Raw genomic sequence first — 22522 nt, 5'->3', positions numbered from 1 at the left:
AAGATATTGGAAGGCTGCTATCATGTCCCCCCTCGTCCTTCTCTTCGTTAAACTAGACATACCCAATTCCAGCAACCGTTCCTTATACAGTATGCTTTAGCCTCCAGTCCCCTAATCATCTTTGTTGCTCTTCTCTGTACTCTTTCTAGTCTACTCTTACAGCTTTTATCAAATGGGCTGTACCCTCTTCTGGAGAAGTCAAACTAGCTGGAAAAGAGGTCAAGATAAATCATATGGCAGAAATACTTACCTTAATCATGATTAAACAGTTCCATTTACTTCAGGTCATCCAATACAGATTCAAAAGTATGCAATGTTTTATTGGAAAAAAGAGAGAGATACAGACCTGTACAATAAGTACAAATGAACGGATGTGAAAACTAATTTTAAAAAACTACGTTTCGAGTATAAAATGTCCTTTTCTTAATGTTTATCACTCTTCGAACTGTAGCGAGCATATTGTGTACTTAACAAGTTTAGATAAGTGTGAGCTATATATTTGCCTGCAGTTTGGAAGAGGACAAAGATAGCAGTAAACATTTAAAAAATACCCTTTAAAAAAACACCCCTAGTTGGCAGTTGCAAATTTAGCTGCCAGCAGGCTCTCTTATTGCAGCAACACAACCTTAACAAATTACTCTAGGTGATATTTTTATTGCCACTGATTCTAATAAATAGGAAAAAAAATAAATAGGTCATAGAGGGTCTATTTCAATCTGAGACCCCCAGTTTTGTATGTAACACTGCAAGAAACCATAATGTTATAATTTAAAACCGGTGAAGTATAAATTCTTATCCAACACTGAAATTGTGGCTATGGTGGGTTTACAAAAACTATATATATACACACACACCTTTTAAAAACAATGCAGGGTTCTTTTCATGTAGAAAATACTGAGCAGGAAAAAAAACATAGCAGTTCTATAAAAGCCCTCCTGAAATCCTAACAGAGAAATGGTTTGTTTTTAAATCCTGTTATCTAATAACCAAATTCAGTCTTCCTTTAGCAATGTAAACACCTTAACATTTCGTACTTGGTTTTTTTTGGGGGGGGAAAAAAATACATGGAAAGCTTCTGCATTGAAACTGCACAGAAATCTGTCAGAATAGAAAACCAGAAACGAACTGGCACCCCAGCTTTGTGATTAAATGTGTGTCCCTGGCGGAAATACTCAGATACATGGCCAATGGAAGAATTCACTGGAATTCGAATTCACATCTGTAGTGTATTGGTGCGCACGTGTGAAAACCAAGGAACAGAAAGCAAGAGAAGTCGGAATCCTCTCCATCTGGAATGTCTTTTCTCGCCAAGCAGGTAGAACAGTAACTAGAGCGAATCTTGTTGGATCAGGAGTAAATAGTAATGACTTCTCGGCCTCCACCTCGAACCAGCAACACACGCTCCAAACCTTCAGTTAAAACTTCAAGAAATTCCATGTCTGGATCAGAGCATTTAAGGAGAAGAAGTGTCAACGTAATACGGGACTGCTACGGGATGTTAAACGTATGTGCCAGACATATATTCTAGGACTGCATTTAAAACATTGGCAGATATACAGGTAGTTCGTTTAGAGACCGTTCCAAGTTACAACGGTCCTGAAAAAAGGTGACTTAGGACCATTTTTCATACTTACGACCATTGCAGTATCGAAATTCAGACTGACTCATATTTATGACCACTGCAGTGACCCAGGGAGGTGCGATCCACCTTGAGTGACTGTCTGGCAAGTCAAGTCAATGGGGAAGCCAGATTCACTTAACAACCGTGTTACTAAACAACTGCGATTCACTTAAAAACTGTGGTAAGAAAAGTCGTAAAATGGGGCAAAACTCGCCTAACAAATGTCTCGCTTAGTAACATAGGTTTCGGGCTCAATTGTGGTCGTATGTCGAGGATATCCTGTATTCATAAAATACGCCCATGAAAAGCATTTGGAGGTGCTGTGGAAGGAACTTCTTTTCTTTTTTTTTTTTCCTTTTTTGGAACTCCGTGAGGATCCGGTCTGCTGGATCTCAATAACATCAAGCTTTGTAACAGTGCAATGACACACAGCTTGTTGTATTTGACAACTAGTCTTTGCAAGCTGTGAGACTGATTGTTATTAAACTGCTACACGGACCTGAAACCAACAATTCACTTGGAAAATCAGCCTCTAGCAAGACAGCCACAGAACAATTGCTGTTAACATTTTGTCAGAATTCTGGAATCAGTATCTGATCAAATATAACTTTAAAAATTTTCCCCTGGCCTGAATTTCATTTTTGAGAAACATTTTCTTACGCGGCTGTTGGGGCCACATGTTGTTCCTGTGAACCTCAAATACATTTTTGGATAGATACCCCTGCAATGAAATGGGGGGGAAAAACCCCAAATCTAGTGCAACGTAAGTTGAATTGCAATTAAAATTTACTGCGTGGCATTTTTATATTTGAAGTGATGCTTTCCTGGAGTAGCTTTAAGTGTGTAAATCAGATTGTTAAGAGATAAATAACAATTACCAAGGAAAGTTTGCGCCACACTAAATTATGGTCTATATATATATCATTGGGAAAATGAATCGTTTTTCTTGGAAAAGTGTATTTGGGGCTCTTGGGAGAGTCCACGAAATAAGGAGCCATATTGCTTGCTAGCTAGTGGAGACCTAACTAAATTTAGATGACTCCATCAGAAGGTTCTACACATTTTACGTGGAATCGTGGATTGCATTGAAAAGGATACAGTTTTCATCCCCCTCTGTGTTTTTGGGTGGACCAGGCATGTTGAGAAGAACAAGTCGAGCATCATGGGACCGATTGACAATGACTTCATTCAACTTCACAGCAGTGTGCATCCTTCGGACATTTGACTGGTCACTAAAGGGGTCAAAATGACATAGAAATCAACAAGTCAAAAACAGCTTACTCCCCAGAAATATTGTTGGGATCCAGTTGGGTGTAGCAGCTAAAGGTACCAGGTTAGAAACTAGGAGACTGTGAATTCTAGTCCTGCTGTAGGCACAAAGTCAGCTGGGTGACTTTGGGTCGGTCACTTCACTCAGCCCACAGTAGAAGAAGATATGAGCAAACCACTTTTGAAAAATGTTGCTAAGAAAACTTTAGGAACTTGTCCAGGCTTTTACTGCTAAGAATCAAGATTGTCTTGAAGGCAATACACACACACACACACACACACACAAACACACTTTGTTTTGGAATGCCTCTCTGCCACAAGTGTTACCCTTTCATCATCTTGAGAGTGATGTTCATGTGTGTCTGTGTGAGTTCCATCCCCTTAAAAAAAATACCTGCTCAAATGTCAACAGTTGTGCATTCAAAACAAAATGCAAAAAAATGATAGCAATGATAATTACAACAATGTATTGTGTCTCTATTTACATAATCAAAATGGATCCGGGAATAGCAACAATCTTAAAGAAACTCTACACTTCCTGATTTGGGGGGGGGGGAACGGTACAGTTCAGCCTTCTGTTTGCAAAATAAAGCACGTAAGGTAGACCAAAATGGAGACTCAAGAGTTGATTTGTAGCTCTGTTGCTACCAGAAATTAAGATTTATCTAAGGAGGGAGAGAGCTTTCACTTACAGCTGCTTCCTCATCAAAAAGTTTCCTGTTTCTATTTATCAAAAGGGTGGTGATGTTTCATTGGACAATGCCACATATTTTTGGATCTTTGGGGAACTTCCTACCAATTTAACCAGGGGAGGACAGTATGCATCACTCCTTAATTAAGATTTTTTTGTTCTTGGCAGTAGTAGTGATTTCGTCCAGCTGGACCTTTTTTGTCCAGGACAAAATAATGACAATATTTTAGATAGTGTCGAGCAAAAATAAAAGCATCAGGAGGAGCACAGAGCCAACCCAAACAAGATTTTCTGCAGTACTACTGACCCAAGGGATTTGGGTCAAAGTAAAAACAGCAGTTTTCATTCGAGCAAAGATCTCGGATACTTACGGTTTAAGACTGATAAGTTCTTTGAAGTGCTCCACCACACTATTTCCGATCTGATTCTCAGAGTCGTGTTTAGCTTTCGTCCAAGTCATCTGGATCTTTTCTGGGATTGCTTCCCCTTCATCCTCCTCGTCGGAGTAAAGGCTCTCCAATCTTATGATTGAGTGTCTGTCTTTCACCAGCTGAGCCTAGAAGAACAAACGATGGAAAATATGTCATGGCCTCATCAGAGCCCAGCTTGGAGGAGGAGTTGGAATCGGGACCGTCAGACAGGGATGGCACATCTCCCTTGGCATGTTTGGAGAGACCAAGGGCTGAGGATGATGCTATCCCAGGCCCCTCAGGCAGGTGGTCGACCAGATGGAGAGCTGCCTGCCTTCGCAGACTTGGGAGGATCGGCTGCTGAGAGGCAGTGGTGCTGAGAGGCAGCAGATCCCCTTTGATGAGGAACAGCTGCCTCCTCCACTTGATCCAAAGACACAGAGAGTAGAGCACAGGCAAGTTCAGAGAAGGGTGGTAAGGCTACTAGGGAGAAGATTGCCCCATCTCCTCACAAAGAACATTTACTGTGAGCAGATAAACTGGACAGTTGACAGGCTCTCTAGAGCAGAGGTCCCCATCCTTTTGGGCACCAGGGACCAGTTCCGTGGAGAGAGGTTTTCCCATGGACCGGAGGGTAGTTGGTTTTGTGTGCTGCCTGCATCCCGCGGATGGGGCTTTGCTTGTTTGTGCAGCCCAACTGCTAGTATGCTGCGGCCTGGTAGTGGTCCACGGACAGGGGGTTGGGGACCCTAGAGACCTGCCTTGCCTTGCCTTGCCTGCCTGGGTAATAACAAAATGGTTGTTCTCCAAAGGACAGTGTCGCGCTATTCCAATGAGAAATATCGTTGGTTGTCTGCTTGGAAAATCCCTGGGACACAGATTGGAAGTATCTTGGATGAGCAAAATATCACGATTGATTGACAGTGTAACCAGGGCAGACAGATAGAACTTCATTTCAGTCATTGACCAATAAAAATACAATCGATAAAATTGAAGAAGAAGGATTACTAGCAACCGTTTACACATAGCGTAGCCAAATTTTGCTACTTTTAGAGAAATCCATTTATCTTGATTATTTAAATAAAAGAGTGCCCTGGAAATTTAAATAAAAGAAGGGAAATCAACTGAAGATGAATGTCCTTATAGAACCAGCAATACAGAAGAACGTGGGCTGTGGTTTCTACGGTACCCATACCACAGGGGCAGGATTGGGTTTCAATGCCCCAAAACGTTGGTCCAGTCTCACTGCATAACAATATAAGTTAAGACATGTTCCTAAATGTTGTAGAGTGTTACGTCCTGTAGGAAAACTGAGGAGGTACCGAACAGGACCGACGGATATCTTTAGAATGTCGGACATGTAAGACGGTAGGAACAAAATTTGTATTGGTCTAGACCTTGGGTTGACTGCCAGTGAGCACCCTCATTTTGCAATAGCAATTTGAAGACGTACCTCCCTTTCTCTTTCCGTTTTGGTCAGCCGCATCTGCCTTAACATCTGAGATCTCTGTTCCATCATCAAGGTCCGCTCGTAAGTGTAGGCCGAGATGTCGCTGTTTTGCTAGAGGCAGGGAAAAGACCATGTTGGAACCAAGCCCACAAGACATAGACCACCCCCTGAAGGAGTCCCTTACCATTTCCACCACTTCTACATCAGCCTCAATTCGGAGGTGGTAAAGGAAGACGGCCAGATCTTTCTTCATTTGGATGCTGTTGTCGTCCATCTGGGCCACGGTGAAAATTCGCATTTTGCATTTTCGCCAGACCTATAGAGGGGAAAACTTTTTATCTTCTCAAAAACATTCGGTCCTCTCTACAGAGTTCAATGCATTTGGTAAAGCACACCTTTATACAAGGGTTATTTGACAGGTTCATACAACTATGCAAGTATATATCAGAACTGGGGAACTGGTTGTATCTTTCATAGGGGTCTGTTATAACTTTGAATGGTTGCTAAGTCACTGGTCGTTAACTCAAGGACTACCTGTACAACAACCCATTAAATTAAACTCCTTACCTGATACAGGTCACCATAAAGTTAACCTCCTATATTCATCATCTAATATTTTAGGGAGATTTTTTTTAAAATTACTCATTGACGTTGCCTGATACAGCAAAGTTGTCTGATTAAATGTTGCCTCTAAAAAAAAGACGGGAGGGAACATCCTGGAAAAGTTGTGAATTTTCTCAATTATATCAGGCAACATCAATCAATAGAGACTACTGACGGTTCACCTGGTTCAGCCCAGGCAGGTCTTGTAAACTCTCAACAAGTTCTTGACATTCTTACTTTATGCTGTTTGAGGAGAAACGGAAGCAGCATCAACATGCCTCCATCATGCACGATCCACCACACGAGTTACAAGGGAAGTAACATTGCGAGCACTAACGACCCTATCTTCCTGTGTAAAAAGCCGTGTTCGTTCCGCTCCACCCGACGTCAACACGTTGCCTGTCACAGACTTTAATTTTTCTCCTTTCTGTACCAACGACTCTCAGTTTAGACCAACGGATATCTTGACCCGAAATTTATAATAGAGTATGATCTGTTGAAGACATGCATTGGATCATTGTTTCAGAGATATTTCCTTTTATATACAGATAAACAGAATCACCGTGAATGGGTGGGCAAAAATACAGTGGAATGAAGAGCGACTTCTGATTTCCTGCTGGCTTTCCCATTGTTCCTTGTAGGAAGCTAGCAGGAAACATTGGAAATGATTGGCGCTAATTGTGACAGTGCAGTAGCAGAACTGGAAGGCAATGGTCAACACCAAGTCTCTGTTGAGTACTGAGTGACACGTAGGCTGCACAAAGTTAAAAGATAGGTAAAAGGACTGAAGAATTTTGGAGCATTGCCTCCAAACAAACAGAACAAAAACAGTATAGTAGGTAAACTTTAAAGACACAAAAACAATGTTGCATGCATTTCAAAGTGGCAATGCTATTAATCAGGAAGACTATAATTCTAGAACAAAAAAATAATAATTCGCATGCAGAACACCTTGGCTCTACTAGGAAGATGTAAACAAAGTCCTTGACTGGAACCCCAAAGAAACTCTGATCTATCATTGTAATCAATCCATGTTGACAAATCTGAGTTACTCAAAATAACATCCTAACTTGATAAACGGTAGTTCCCACAGTTCTTAAAAATAAAATTGTAAACGCTCACATAAACTGATAATAATGGACATAGGCTGAAACGGAGAACATCCCTTCACTGAATTTTAGCCATACATCCTGTGCCCCCTTGTTCCTTGAGAAATATAAAATTATCAAGAAATGATGAAATAAGAAAGGATACAGAAGACTTAGGAAGAATTCCACATCCAGAAACTCTTTTTACGGGCAGACGGAAATTTTTTAGTGAGGTTAAAGTCCATCCAGTTTTCAACTCACAACAATATCATAGTTCTTCTTTTGAGCAGCAGGTTAACAGCCTTATTTTGAATTCTAAATAGCTAGTTTTACACACTCTACTATTCACCATAGAAAACGATGCTTGAATCATGCTTGGGAAGAAAAAAAACCCAAGAAGGATGCTAATCATTCTTTGAACTTACCTATAAAGGTCTTCCAAGATCTAGGATCTTCACTCTGCCTCCAGCCATAGGGCCACCCCAAAACCACTGTGTTGTGCTTCATGCCACCCAATCCACAGGACTGTATCAAGTGGGCAATGCCATCACGGACCTTATTAGCTACAACAACTTGGCAAAATCCTTTGACTTTCTCAATCTCGATCATATTCTTGATGGTCTGAAAGATAGCCAAGGAGATCCAAGGGTCATAATTATGGGAAACTGGCTAGAAGATCATTAAAAACAGAAAGATCTGTCCCTTTTACAGATGAAAAATCAAACTGTATTTTGGAAATGCCCATTGGCATCCAGGTGGCCACTGGTGCAGAGATTTTAAACCGATGTATGTTAAAGAAAAGACTATTTAATCACAATAGGGTGGAAAGAGACTACACTGAATGCTAATTACCCAAAGATCCCTCAGTGAAGTGAATTGTACTCATGATAGAATGGGGATCCCCAACCCCCGGTCCATGGACCAGTACAGGGTCACGGCATGCCACCAATCGGGCCGCACAAACAAGCAAAGCCCCATCTGTGGGATGCAGGCAGTACACAAAACCACGCCCTCTCCAGCCCATGGAAAAAACCCTCTCCATGGAACTGGTCCCTGGTGCCCAAAAGGTTGGGGAACTCTGTATTAGAATGTAGAGCCTAGAATAATAAGGTTGGAAGGGATCTTGGAGGTCTTCTAGTCTAACCCTCCTCAAGTAGGAGACTCTATACCATTCCAGACAAATGTCTGTCCAGTCTCTTCTTGAAAACCTTGTTGTGGGAGCACCCACAACTTCCGGAGATATCCTGTTACACTGATTAATTGTTCTCACTGTCATGAAATTTCTCCTTAATTCTAGGTTGGACCTCTCTTTAATGATCTTCCATCCATTACTTCTTATCCTGTCCAGAGGTATTTTGGAGAATAAGTTGACCCCTCTCTTCTCTGTGACAGCCCTTCAGTTACTGAAAGGACTGCTATCATATCACCCCTCGTCCTTCCCTTTGTTAAACTAAACGTATTTAGTTCCCTCAATCATTCATTGTATGGTTTAGCTTCCAATCCCTTAATAGTCTTTGTTGCTCTTCCCTGCAGTCTTTTTAGAGTCTCAACATTATTTCTATCATGCTGACAGAACTGGATGCGGTATTCCAAGTGTGCTAGCAGAATCAATCAATTAAAAGAAGCTTGTCACTTGTCTGCCTCCTGAAATTATACCACAGATAATATACCTAGATGAGCTTAAAATACTCAGCTTAGGATATTAATAAATCCGGCTGCAGTAGCTTTGACTGGCCAATAAAAACTATATATCTCCTACAATTAATTAGTTAAGATGTGTTTAACCAATTACATCTTGCTTTCACACCTGGTTTCTGCCAGGCCTCACCTGCTCAGCTGCCTGGGCTTCTCCATAACTTTCCAGAAAGTTGCCTTGTATTGCAGTCCCAACAATGGTCAACCCCTTCCCGGCCTTCAGTTGCGAAGCAAATGTCAAGAGCCTGGGGTATTTCACATGCAAATCCTCATCCAGTTTCAGCAATACCAACAATTGGGGTCTAAGAAGGGAGAAAAGGAAGAGAATTTTGAGTGACAGAGGTCACGCTCCCCCCAACAACAAACTGGAATAAATTAAGCCACTTTAAAGCTGGACTGGCCAGCTTTAGTTCCCTTCTGGCTGTTCCCAAGAGATTTTTTAGCTATTTCAGTGTTTTGCCCCAGCCTCATTTGGGCTCATTGCCATTTGTTTCATGCAGACAGTTTGGTCCCAGCCAAATCCAATGCAAAGAGGGATTTGGTTTGATTTTTTAAGGACCCCGAGACACCATGAAAGGTATCATATTTGTGCTGCAAATATTCTGTGATTCTGGCAATCCCCTTTCCATATTTATGTTCTTAGGACTTCAGGGTGCCTCAAGGTTTAGCAACTGGAGGAGAACCGGTTCCCAAAGAGTGTTTGAATGCCTAATTTTAAATCACGGAGAAGTGGTAACAAAGTCAGGCATGCACTGACTTCCCTATTGGAAAAAAAAACTACACAAAATTTACATCAAATTGAAAGAACCCACCTCCAGTTCTTGGTATGGGGAGGACCTTCTTCCAATCTCAGCAAAGCATAGCGGGCAGCACTTAGAGACAGGCCCCGGATACCATCACCCCATTCCTTCTCTGCCCTAGAAAAGAGAACGTCAGAATTGTAGAAGAGCAGGCAGAGCTGGAGGAGGCGGAGTTAAAAGCGTCACCAGCTTAGAATCCTTACATTGCCACAAACAGTCCTAGTCCAAGCCCTCCTGACCTTTATCTGGAGCCAATTTAGTACTCAAGTTTAGTTGACCAGATTCTTGTTGAATAAACTTATGCTGCAACATAACAGATTATTCTGATCCTTTGCATTGACAGAATCGAGTCAATTCAGAACACTATTCTTTTTCAGAGACCCAATACAGGTAGTCCTCAACTTATAACTGGTCACTTAGTGACCATTCAAATTTTGATGTACCTACCTTGGGAACTCTGTTTCTTATCTTCACTCCCCCTCCCGCGTAGATACAGTATTTCCAGGGAAGCGTCTGTTAAATCAAATATCTTCTTGACCCCCCCCCCCACAATGCTGACAGGGCAAACTACTATATATAAACAAGGAGAAAACCTCACACTCATTCACACTGTTTATGTCGGGTAATGAAATGTCTGTAAGACAACAGGCAGGTTCAGAGAGCACCAATGATTCCACAAATGTCTTCTTCTTTCAATGTTGCTGTCTAGATATAAATCTTACAATGCCCTTTTGCTGGCAACATCTTGAGGAAGCTAGGGTCTCAAAATGTCTAGACCAGGGGTGTCCAACCTTGACAACTTTAAGACCCATGGACTAAAACTCCATATTGGCTGGGGAATTCTGGGAGTTGAAGTCCACAAGTCTTAAAAGTTGCCAAGGTTGGACACCCTTGGTCTAGATAGAAACAGGTTGGGGCTTAAAGGCCCAGTTTTACAATTCTATCCCTCCCATCTATCTTAAATCAGGTTACTTTCATTACAAATTCACTTACCCCTGATATTCAATGTACTTGTAGATCATGCCGGCAATGAGCATGGCTACTAATGCGTAATACCAGGAGGAGATGAACATCAGGGCAAGGCAGATACTCATCCCTAAGAAGGACAGGGCCCTAAGAAAATAAAACTCAACATGTCAATGATGGCTGGTTTCACACATACAAGTATTTCTTGAAGGAAGACAGCTTGAAGGATGAAAAGATCCCAGAGAACATTTGTTGGTGATTTTGCAGTCTCTGCAGCAGTTTATTTACGTATTCCAACTTGCAGATATTATCAATATGACACAACAAGGTGTGAACCAGGCCAGAGAGGCACAATAGGCTAAGAGACATTTTTCCAAGCACTTCTGGTTTCACAGACTTCACAAATTCTCAAGTGTTTTGGGCTTTGGACTCTTAACACGGTGACAAAGACAATTTTAGAAGCAACTTCCCTCCTAGTTCGTTCATTCAAAAAAATTCTTACCAATGGTAATACTTAAATCTGGGACGCCAGTTTGGAGTTCTTAAGAGAGTCTGCACCGCACAGGCCAGGTTGACAAACAGGTAACACATTAGGAAAAACCTATTTTTGGGGTGGCAAAGAGGAAGAAAGAGGAGAGAGGAATATCATTAAGAAAGTTGGCAGTTGCCCATGTCTTCCTTGTGAGTTTCATTTGAACATCTTTCTGCTTTCTGTGGCATCCTATTGTTGCAACAGCTCGTTACACTGCTTGCCATCAGGATCTCTGCAGGGTGTTGTCGGAAATGCCAAGATGACAATAACGATGTGATGAAAGCTCCACTCATTTTCCATGTGCGATGCACGTAGAACCCAACGAAGTCTCGATCACCCCACTGCGGTCGCCTCTTGACTTTCATTAACACACCCTGCCTATGTTCCTGACTCGCAGTGGAAATGCAGGAAAGGAAAGCAACAGAAGAACGAAAAAGTCTTCTAAGTTGCCAAATATTAGATTTGTTCAAAGACTGTCACAGCAGTCATGAGTAATAACTGCATGAGAAATAACTGCAGTAATAGACAGATTCCTTTTGTTTAACAGCGATGCATCAGAATCGACGCTAGGTGGCAGTCAAAAATTATCTCCTGCCATAGGGCCCCAAAAGAATAAAAAATACACAATCACTTCTTCTTTTGACTGCAACACTTTTAAAGTGTATCCCAGGAAACACTCAGAAACGTACTGAGAATGTCCCTAGTTGTTTCTTCAATATAACTGATGTTCCTTCGGGATGGGCAACCACTACCAGCATGGCTGGCTCAGGAATTCTGGGAGTTGAAGTCCACAAGTCATAAAAGAGCCAAGGTTCCCCACTGCTGCACTAGACCAAGTGACTCTTCCAGAACAGCCTGTGTACCATAGATATTAAGTAATGTTTGTTTTCAATAAAGCAAAATCTAGTAATAAGGTCTGAAATCTCACAAGGCTGCTACATCTCACAAACATCAGAGTTCTGGCATGAGCCGTCAAGAGATTTTGTGTGAGAAGGCTGACATCTAACGAAATGTTGGCCTTCACTCAAGTTCTCAGTCATTTTTAAATCCCAGTTTTTTTATTTTTTGAGCTGCTGACAGCAAAAAAGTTTCTTAGTGTTTATATCAGGTTCCTTCGACCTGGATCAGGGGTCTTCAAACTTGGCCCTTTTATGACTTGTGGACTTCAACTCCCAGAATTCCTCAGCTGGCGTGCCTGACTGAGGAATTCTGGGAGTTGAAGCCCCCAAGTCATACAAGGGCCAAGTTTGAAGACCCCGACCTAGATTCTTCCTTCCAGATGTATCGGTTCAAACTCTATCATTCCTATTCTATATGAGTAGAAACGGTAAAGAAATAGCTGAAAGAATGAGCAATTCTCTAGATCAGTGGTTCTCAACCTGTGGGTCGGGACCCCATTTGGGGTCGATCGACCATTTCATGGGGGTCGCCAAGCAAGGCTGTCCGCCATTTTTTTTGTCCGCCATTTTTTTTGTCCACCATTTTTTCCCCCTTTTCCGGTGGGTGCCTTACCTCCCTTGGGCTGGGCCAGCTGGTGGTCGGCCTGCTCCGTCTCTGCCGCTTGCCAGCTACGCCTCGGCCGGCGCAGGGGGCGGAACCACGCATGCGCGGCGCTCCCAGGCAGGGAAAGTCCTCAACTTACGACCGGTTGGGTAATCCTCGACTTACGACCGGTTTAGTCCTCGACTTACGACCGGTTTAGTCCTCGACTTACAACCGGTTTAGTCCTCGACTTACGACCGGTTGGGGTCGCGGCATTAAAAAGGTTGAGAACCACTGCTCTAGATGTCTATGGAGATTCTTAATCATCCAAGTCATGGTTATCACAAAGGTGCTTTTCCAAATCCAACTGGACTTTCTTTTCTTTTTTCATTCAAGGAAAAAAAAACCCTCAAGGAAGTTCAGTTGTCTTTGAAAAAGCACCTTTGCGACCAATTTTCTAGGTATCTCCTAAGAGTGGGGAATTTGAAATCTCGCCGACGGTCTCCTTGCACCGTATTCTCATCTTTAATTTCCTATTATACTCCAAAAAGTAGGCTACATCATCCCATAAAAACATTCTGAGCTTCTCCAAGAAGTCATCTAGGACAAATTTTCCACATTTCCAACTCAACTCAACGGAGAAGGCTTCCAGAGAAATACAAATGGTGCACTTTGTCAGAAGGCCCCAAATCTCCCCTACCTCTCAAACCAACATCCTGCAAACTTACATAGAAAGGATTGGGGCCACCATATCAAGGGAGGCAATGAGAATGCCGAGTTCGGCAATCAGGGCTGTGAGCAGAAGAGCCCAGGTGGGTTCTCCATTTGCCTTTCCGTGACCAAACACCTGTTTAAAAAAAGGACAAGAGAGAGAAGAACAAAAATATTTTGTACATGCACCCTTTCGCGATGAGTCACTGAGCACTGTTCATCAGGAACTGATAGGGTTCATCTCCTGTTTGGGCAAAGCAGTTGCTTCTTCCTCACTTCTGAGAGAAACATCTGTGTTCTCTAGTTTTCATTTGATATCACTGGCATATGAGAATTAGTTTCATACCCAGGAGTATGACGATTTCCCTTGGCTTCAGTTTCAGAAATTATTCTCTCTCAGCCTCAGCGAGAACTTAGTCTAGCAAAGCCACTTAAATCCAGCATATGGTGCTGATGTTTTGAGAGAAAAACGACCCAAATTACAGAGAAGCAGCTTCTGATCGCAAGGGATCAGCATCTGTCTCCATTCACACAAGGACTTCCAACACTGGACTATAATAAGCCTATCTGGGAATCTCAGGCAAGTACTGGAAAAGAAGTTCAGAACTAAAGCTGTTGTAAGTTAGAAGGTCAGTAACTGTGTAGAACCCATAACAGCTTTGTGGAGATTGATGCTGAAGTGCCTTCAAGTCAAAAATATATTATATTGCAAAATCTGGTATTCGATGTCTAGTTACAAAATTAACTTGGGCTCGGAAGAATCCTGAAACCTTTCTTGAAAATGGGCTTCCCAGTTTGCTATCTGTTCAGCATTTGGGTTATTTTCATGCCAGTTACATGCTTGCTTTTTCAAAAGTAATGGAAACACAAATTCTCAAGATCAAACATTCTAGGAATCTCTTTTTTCCCAGGAAGTTTTCGCATCCCCCAGTTCTACGCATCAAATGATTCCAACTTTTGCTCTTAAAAAAAAACAACGGACTGACCCTGAGGAATGGAATAATGTTGTCCTTGGCGATGGCTTGAAGGAGACGTGGAGCTCCAGTGAGACTTTGCAAACCTGCTCCACATGTAGAGAAGAAGGACCCAATCACTATGACCCACGGCGTGGGCCAGGCCAGCGTGCCCACCACTAAGTTCTTGTTCACGGCATCACCATACCTGTGAGGAGGGGGAGGAGAGAATTTGTCATTTAAGAAGAGACTTGAATTTGTTTGGTATTTCCATCTGATTTTCAATTATCTTTCCAAGGACTTACTCCTCATATCAAGCAAGCAACCCAACAGTGAAAGGAAAATCTGAAATAATTACTTATCTCGAAGAACAACGCCTTCAATGCAAGCTCCAAACAACAATACACAACTGAAATCTGTGAGGTGCAAATCCAGTTAAGGAAGCCAGAATTTTGACACAACAAATGTCTACATTCGCAATAATCAGCCACAAATATTCCTGCTAAGTCGCAAAAAATAGTCAAGATTCTGCCGATGCAATTTGCAAAGTAAAATATTCTGTTCTGTTCTGTTCTGTTCTATTCTATTCTATTATTCTATTCTATTCTATTCTATTCTATTCTATTCTATTCTATTCTATTCTATTCTATTCTATTCTATTCTATTCTCTTTGAGAGGAGCAAGGAATACCTTGGAGGTACAAGAACAGGTAAATGAAAAGCACACCTGCAGCCTGCAGGAAGACCATCCTTTATTTCAAAGGAATCTTCATGGCTATTTTAATTTTCTCTTTCATTTCCAAGATTCATAGAATCAGGGCAGATGTTACTGCTTCACAGGCCACAGTCAGACCCCTAACATAAAGTTTCTGAAGCACTAAAACCAGGGGTAGTCAACCTTGGCAAAAGAGCCAAGGTTGACTACCCCTGCACTAAAACCATAGCATGGACACTCTTGCGTTTAAAGGATACAGACAAGAGATGTGGTGGCAATAGCAAGAATGGTTCCCACTGGAATAGACTTTTGGGCATCCTTGAGGTCTCCTGATCGGTTGGAGCCGGCCATGATGCCTTAAAAAGAAAACAAAAAGGCAAATAAGAGAGATACTTCCCCCCCCCCTAAAAAAACAAACCCACAATACATCAAAATACACCCAGATTTCAGCCTTTGTATCTTCTCACCAGTCACAGAGGGGAAAAAGATGCCCACGAGGACAGTGAAGGAAGTTGCAATGTCCGCATAGACGTACAAGTGGAGGTTGTTCTTATTTCCAGCTACGTCAACGGACGGACAGCCCGCTCTTTCCAGGATCTCGCCTTTCTCCAAGTAATTGCTCCAGACATTATCTGGGGTGGTGGAAACGAGACTCATCAGGAATGTAGAATAAATGAAAAAATATATATAGCTTGCTAGGTTTACCGAGGCCTATGCATAGTTTACACACAGGAGCTGAACTTAGCCAAGAGAGGCTGGTCTCCTTGGTTGACCAGCAATGAGGAAATTCTTTATTGAACAGAATAGCTAACCACCGCTGCTTTCAGTTGTTGGATGTTCATCTTTGTATCAGTCTTGATGTTATCAGGCCAGCCTGTTCTTAGCTTGCCCCTTCTTCTTGTTCCACTAACCATTCCTAGCATCACTGGGGTCTCCAATGAGGTTGGTTCTAAATAAAGGACTGATTTAATTAGGAAAACAGATCCACCCTATGTCCTGTCCTATTTAGTCCAGAGGATTGTACAATTCAGTATTTTTCAACCTTGGCAACTGTCCAATGTGTGGACTTCAGATCCCAGAATTCCCCAACCAGGCATGCTGGCTGAGGAATTCTGGGATTTGAAGTCCACACATCTTAAAATTGCCAAGGTTGAGAAACAGTGGTGTACACTGGCTGGCAGGCTATCTCCAAGGTTTCAGACTCAATTTTCTCCCTTATAGCTGCCACAGATCCCCCCATACAGAGACTGCACACGGAATTGATGATATGCAAGCCTTGATGTGTTCATCAATGCTCTTTACTTCTTCATCCCAAAGTTATGCCACGGTCTTAAGATTACCTTTCAAAATTCCACTTGCAGCTCCCGGGATACCGACAATCTCAGTTACGTTATTTAAATGAAAATATTCATCGCAGTGGCCAGAGGTTATGTTGTAACCCGGGCAAAAGAGGTTGGTGAGATCGGTGGGTACCGTCACATTGTTGACCACCATCGTTTTGGCACAAATATCAAACTGGTCCCTGGAAAGAGTCCGGTTGCCCAGCATGCACACCCTAGGAAGGAAGGACATCAACATTTTCACCAGGTAAAAGTTGGCATATTTCTGTTCAAAGAAAAATAGTCCCTCTACCCCAACTTTTCTCAAAAAGCTGCCAAAAGTGGTTCATTAAAAATATGCAAGGATATGTCTTTATTTTTAGTCTTATTAGATCTCCTTTTGATAAACACCACGAAGGCAGCAGGAATAAGACTAAATCCAACATCTGGCTTTCCAAAATAAGTAGCCAGGCATGTAAAACCAAGGATGAAAACAGCAACATTTGGTGATATATGAAAATAAATTTTTCTCTTAGCTCTGCTAAATTTATCAACTTAATCAGTTTTCAGAGGAAGTTCCCAAGTTCTAATATTAGCAGTGAGGGATGAAAAACATTCTTCCATCCTTTTTTTTTACAAGTTGCATTCTTTTCCTTTAAAGTCCCAATTCTGGTTTATGAATTCAAACATTTTTTCTATTCCAACTCATCTGAAAGTTACCAGCTTGGAGATAAAAATAACAACAATACATGTTAAGACACAGAGGAGGAAAGACAAAGATTAAACAGACCACAGACTCTATTTTGCGTTCTTCTACCAGAGCACAAAACAACCCTGAACATTTGTGTATGTGAGAACTTAAAACAAGCAAAACAAAGAGAAACAAATGCAAATGTTGAACCGTTTCTATGTCCTTCCTTTTCGTGTTAATATTGTTTTACTATATTATTATAAAAAACAAGGTGTACATTATCTGGGTACAGTGATACTTATACAGTATATAAATATACCACTGTAAATAAATAAATTAAAAAAAATACACAAATAATGGAAGATTCCTTTTGGACCTTACTGCTTGTACATTTTGCCCTGAGAAACAGATTCTAAGCAGATGCCTTAATAATCTGGTAGCTTTCCAAGATTCAGAATCTTCATGGTTTTTACTGCAATAAACTCACAAGGTTGTCTCCTAGAATTAACTCTATTTTAATTTAGTGCAAGAAAAACAAAGAAGTCCAGTGACCTCTTAGTTTTCTAAAAGAAACCAAAGGGCAACTAATGACAAAAGCAAAACCATCAAAGGACCCCAAAATAATTAATATATTTAGTAGGGAGTGGAATGCCATTGATAAAGAATCATTGTAGGAGCTTCTGCCATTATAGGTAGTCCTTGACTTAGGCTCACAATTGACTCTTAGCCATTTCCATTTCCACTACTAAGTGGAGCAGTTGTTAAGTGAATTTTGCCCCGTTTTATGACCTCCCTGGCCACAGTTGTTAAGTGAATCACTGCAGTCAAGTTAGTAACACAGTTGTAAAGTGAACCTGGCTTCCCCAATTGATTTAGCTTGTCAGAAGGTCGAAAAAGGGTATCAAATGATCCTGGGATACAGCAACCGTCATAAATGTGAGTCAGTTGCCAAATGTCCAAATTTTGACCCACGTGACCCTGGGGATGTGTGAAAAATGGTCATAAGAAACTTTTTTCAGTGCCATTGTAACTTGAATGGTCACTAAATGAACTGTTATAAGTCAAGGACTGCCTGCATAGTTAACATCTTAACTTGCCAGGTGCAAGCAGCTCGGAGAATGGGTCAAATAGGGTCCTTTATTGTTGGCAACCATTTTAAGAAGAATTCACCATGTAGTCTTCCCTTGGGGGAACCAGATATTGTGCTAAGGGTTTGACCTCAAAGGTTTCCTCTCCTGAATGGTTTCCTCCCTCAATGGACTCTAAGCTGGAATGTCTTTTAACCCTCCCATTGCGGTGGTCTCTCCTTCGTCCATGGCTTCTGTCAGGCACAAGCAATCCGAAAGTCTCAAACAGAAGCTTTATTGTTATTCACCTATATTGCAGGAATCTTGCCAGTCTTATTGCATTTCCTGGGTAATGGTCAGATAAGACTTCAAGGATTCTAATTCTTCAGATGTGTGCTACTTTCTGCAGTGCAAGAACTCTAAGCTCTCCCTTCCCCCCCCCCTAACACCTCCCTCCAAGCCAGCTAGAGATTTTATCAGAGTTTCCATAAACCGGCATTATGAGTTGACATTCCCAAGTACTTCTACTTACGGGAAAAAAGGTGGACTGAAGATGGATTTAATTGACCCAGCATAGATGGATAAGATGGAAATGATGACGCAAGCCAAAAAGAGTGAAGCGAACTTGTTAACGTATTTTACACCCACAAAGACTACAAGAGCCATGAAGGTGAGAAATAAGGTCCCATAGACTCGCATGTTATTCAGGGTGGCATTGGAAGTATCATGGGCCCCAGTTGGATGGAAAATGGCAGCCTGGGGAGCAATATATGTCTGAAAGAGGAAGAACATGACTTTAGTGATGGCAACAAAAACGAGCTGTCCAAGACACACATTGGGAAGTCAAGACGTGCACAATGTCCAAAATGAAGTCAGACACCACAGCCCTCCCCTCCAATTAGGCCAGCCACCAGATGATTTTGAGATTGAAGCTTCCAGAATTTCAACCAAGAAGACTTCTGAACCATGCTGGACCTGGGAAACCTGGGAACCATCATCCTAACACAGTGCTCCTCAACCTCGGTAGATTTAATGTGTGTGGCAATATATGGGTTAACTACTTACTAGTAGGATCTCAATGGCACCCAGGATGTACATGGCACCTGCAAATGTGGTTCCCAAGTAGAAACACAGTCCCACAGCACCTCCAAATTCAGGACCCAATGATCTTGAAATCATGAAGTAGGAACCACCAGCTAGCACACAAAGAACAAATAAAAGCGAAAAGTCTACAAATGTCTAAAATAAGGATGCTCCGAAAAAGCAAAATCTAAATCAGCTAGTTTGGTCTAGTGGTGAAGGCATCAGGCTAGAAAGTGGGAGACCATAAATTCTAGTCCCACCTTAGCCATGAAAGCCGGCTGGTTGACTTTGGGCCAATCACCAGGAGATGGGGAGTTCTAGTCCCAACCTTAGGTATGAAATCCGGCTGGTTGACTTTGGGCCAATTACCAGGAGACGTTAAGTTCTAGTCCCACCTCAGCCCTGAAAGCCAACTGGGTGACTTTGGGCCAGGAAAAATGGACAGAAAGAAAAGGAAGAACAGAAGCAGGGTGAATGAATTCAGAGCAGTGGTGGATATGTTGAAAGACCTAAAGGGCCAGGTTGGCAATAGCAATAGCACTTAGACTTATATACTGCCCCACAGTGCTTTACAGCCCTCTCTAAGCGGTTTACAGAATCAGCATATTGCCCCCAATAATCCAGGTCCTCATTTTACCAATCTCAGAAAGATGGAAGGCTGAATCAACCTTGAGCTGGTGAGGATCGAACTTCTGGCAGTGGGCAGAGTTATCCTGCAATACTGCATTCTAACCACTGCAACACCATGGCTCTGTTCTGGGTAGTTGACATCAACTTGATAGCAAGTCAGTCAATAAAGCAATCAATCATTCATTCAAGTATCTCTTTCCCACTGGGACTCAAGAGCTTCAAAATCACAATCATGACAAATAAATCGCAGTGTACCTGGAACGACACCATTTGTGGCAATTGCACTCATTGATATAGCTGTCAGCATGGTCTGTGAATGACAATAACAGAGTTTAAACATATAGGAACACAGGAATCATCCAATTTAAATATACCACATGTTTGCCACGGGATGTAACCAAATCCTTTAATTGTTTGTCTTTCCAACCCAAAAGAATGTTATTGTGCAAAGGGGGTTTGGGATTCTGTCTGTCCATCCAACACGAAGATAAATCCCTGAAAACTGAACAGAACAAGACCAAATTCGGTAAGGATGAAACCACATGAAAATAGAAAAAGAAGCATGCTCGGTATTACAGGGAATTCTAGCAATGTTGGGGATCAACAGCTATTTCCTCCACTGATGATATTACTTAGTTTGGGTAATGAAACATCTCCAACAAAACAGCCAAGCTTAGGGAGCACCAAGGACCCCATAGTTCAAGCGTGAGCTACAAATAGTCTCTTTTAATGTTTCCTTCACTTGCATCAAACGGGCTTATTTTATGGAATGGAAAAAGCACTGAATTAGAAAAGTATGCCAACGGAACGTCGAATTCAGTTTCAGATATAGAATTCCTTGATTCTAAGTACATGTTTACCCAACCAATTTGTTGAGTCCTAGTTTGCGTCTGGCACGTTTTGAGGTTTCTAGTAAAAAAAGGAAAATGTAGGGAGGAAATCCATCCAGCTGGAATCCGTCCAGCCATAAATTTGGACACTGAGATATGCCGATCGGGAAGATTCGGGATAAAAACCCACGGCATGGGTGGAAGACAAGAAAGTAGGTGGCATCTAAAGGATGTTGAGGCCATGTACTCACACAGCAGCAGCAGATTAAGACAATAAGGAAGGCCTGGACGACACCTGCTGTTCCCACTATCCATGTCAGCCGAAGAAAGAGGATAACCCCAAAAATATTCTGCATGCATGGCAGGTAGACACCCATCAGGGTCCCCATGCTGGGAGACTGAAAAAGAGAAGAAGTCATCTCAGCAAAGTAGAATGATGTAGCAATAGCAGTTAGACTTATATACCACTTCAGTGCTTTACAGCCCTCTCTAAGTGCTTTAAAGAGTCAACCTATTTGTCCCCAACAATCTGGGTCCTCATTTTACCGACCTCAGAAGGATGGAAGGTTGAGTCAACCTTGAGCTGGTGAGAATCGAACTGCCCAACTACTGGCAGTCAAAAGAAGTAGCCTGCAGTACTGCATTCTAACCACTGCACTACCAGGGCTCTTTCAAAACCGTGGCCCAAGCACCATTCCCCTCTGTCCAGAGATGTCCCTTGGCCCAGCAGTCACCCCTTGTGATAAAAAGTAATCCTCTAAATCCAGACATTGTCCTTGTCTTCTAAAGGTCACATGTAAGCCCCTGTGGATTCAACCAAGGGACTGGTCCCAATTCATGGGATTCCTCAGAGACTGTCCATCCAAATGGCTGGCTGGGCCTTGCAAAGTTGACTCCTCACAAACACAAACTGAACACAGACACAAGCTGAGGAAAGCGACATACTTTTGAAACTTTACTTCTCGCGCCTTCGGCATTTTCCGCTTCTTCGTGTTCCTTGGCTCCTTGAGTGAGGTTTGTGTAGCTGACCAATTTGCCCAATAAAGAAGACACTTTGGGGCGAATATCCAGTTCTTCCTACAAAGAGAAAAGTGCAAGGATACATTGGTCAACAGGGACAGTAGAATTTCAGCGTTTCGGTCCTGGAAAGCTTAGACTGCTTCACCTGTAGCCATCAACTCTTACATGGTGCTCTCTCAAGGGAAACCTAAAAGCCACCGACCTCCATTGTACAAGGTCGGCCTCCTTTCTTGGCATTTCCAGCAAAATAGGCAAAACCAAAACCAAAAGTTGAGGGGGGCTTGACCTCCCAGAGGAAGAGGGACATTCCATGTTGCCACCAAGCCAACTTCTGAAAAGGCTAACTAACCAAGCAGACCTGCTGGGCCAACGGCAGCACGTCTCTGTAGGCATCTCTATGGAAATGAATTCACAAAATGGAGCATCTCATTGCAACCCACAAAGTAGCCAGGCTGCCTAGCATCTTGTTTTTTTTTTAAAAAAAGCCATGAGACAGGATAGAGACACCGTTTGAGAGAGGGGGGAGGGAGAGGGAGAGAGAGGGAGAGGGAGAGGGAGAGGGAGAGGGAGAGAGAGAGAGAGAGAGAGAGAGAGAGAGAGAGAGAGAGAGAGAGGGAGAGAGAGGGAGGGAGGGAGGGAGGGAGAGAGAAAGAATTATGTTGAATTTGGGCAGTTTTCTATCATTCTAGCAGGCCAGCCAGAAAAGCAACTGAAAACATCCATCCTAGGTTTATATATTTTTCTTTCTATAAATGCCTTCATATCAACTAACAGTTCGTTTATTTTTAATCCTTGTCTGGGCAGTACTCAGCCTGAGAATCAGAGTTTAAATGTGATCTGTTACCCCAGGGGTCCTCAACCTTGGCAACTTTTAAGACATGTGGACTTCAACTCCCA

At 42.2% G+C, this 22522-nt stretch overlaps 1 protein-coding gene across 1 annotated transcript in view; it reads right to left on the bottom strand.

The window, feature by feature from the left end:
- Nucleotides 1-293: 293 nt before the first annotated feature.
- Nucleotides 294-22522, bottom strand: part of SLC12A4 (solute carrier family 12 member 4) — a 36432-nt gene continuing 14203 nt past the window's right edge. The window contains exons 3-24 of the mRNA XM_015821711.2: nt 21551-21682; nt 20857-21003; nt 20031-20085; nt 19128-19258; nt 18595-18836; nt 16326-16540; nt 15453-15617; nt 15243-15341; nt 14630-14687; nt 14305-14479; nt 13336-13454; nt 11096-11194; nt 10621-10740; nt 9640-9744; nt 8961-9129; nt 7558-7753; nt 6282-6343; nt 5626-5757; nt 5445-5552; nt 3953-4137; nt 2720-2853; nt 294-1439 (exon numbers count right to left, since the gene is read on the bottom strand). Coding sequence (XP_015677197.1) covers nt 1348-1439; nt 2720-2853; nt 3953-4137; nt 5445-5552; nt 5626-5757; nt 6282-6343; nt 7558-7753; nt 8961-9129; nt 9640-9744; nt 10621-10740; nt 11096-11194; nt 13336-13454; nt 14305-14479; nt 14630-14687; nt 15243-15341; nt 15453-15617; nt 16326-16540; nt 18595-18836; nt 19128-19258; nt 20031-20085; nt 20857-21003; nt 21551-21682 — 2940 coding nt within the window. The 3' untranslated portion in view covers nt 294-1347. The remainder of the gene's footprint in view (nt 1440-2719; nt 2854-3952; nt 4138-5444; nt 5553-5625; nt 5758-6281; nt 6344-7557; nt 7754-8960; nt 9130-9639; nt 9745-10620; nt 10741-11095; nt 11195-13335; nt 13455-14304; nt 14480-14629; nt 14688-15242; nt 15342-15452; nt 15618-16325; nt 16541-18594; nt 18837-19127; nt 19259-20030; nt 20086-20856; nt 21004-21550; nt 21683-22522) is intronic.

Source organism: Protobothrops mucrosquamatus, unplaced genomic scaffold (assembly GCF_001527695.2).
Source record: "Protobothrops mucrosquamatus isolate PMUCROS unplaced genomic scaffold, P.Mucros_1.0 scaffold1386, whole genome shotgun sequence".
In the NCBI taxonomy this organism is placed as follows: Eukaryota; Metazoa; Chordata; class Lepidosauria; order Squamata; family Viperidae; genus Protobothrops; species Protobothrops mucrosquamatus.
The sequence above is the reverse complement of the archived record's forward strand: the minus strand, read 5'-3'. Positions and strand labels throughout refer to the sequence as shown.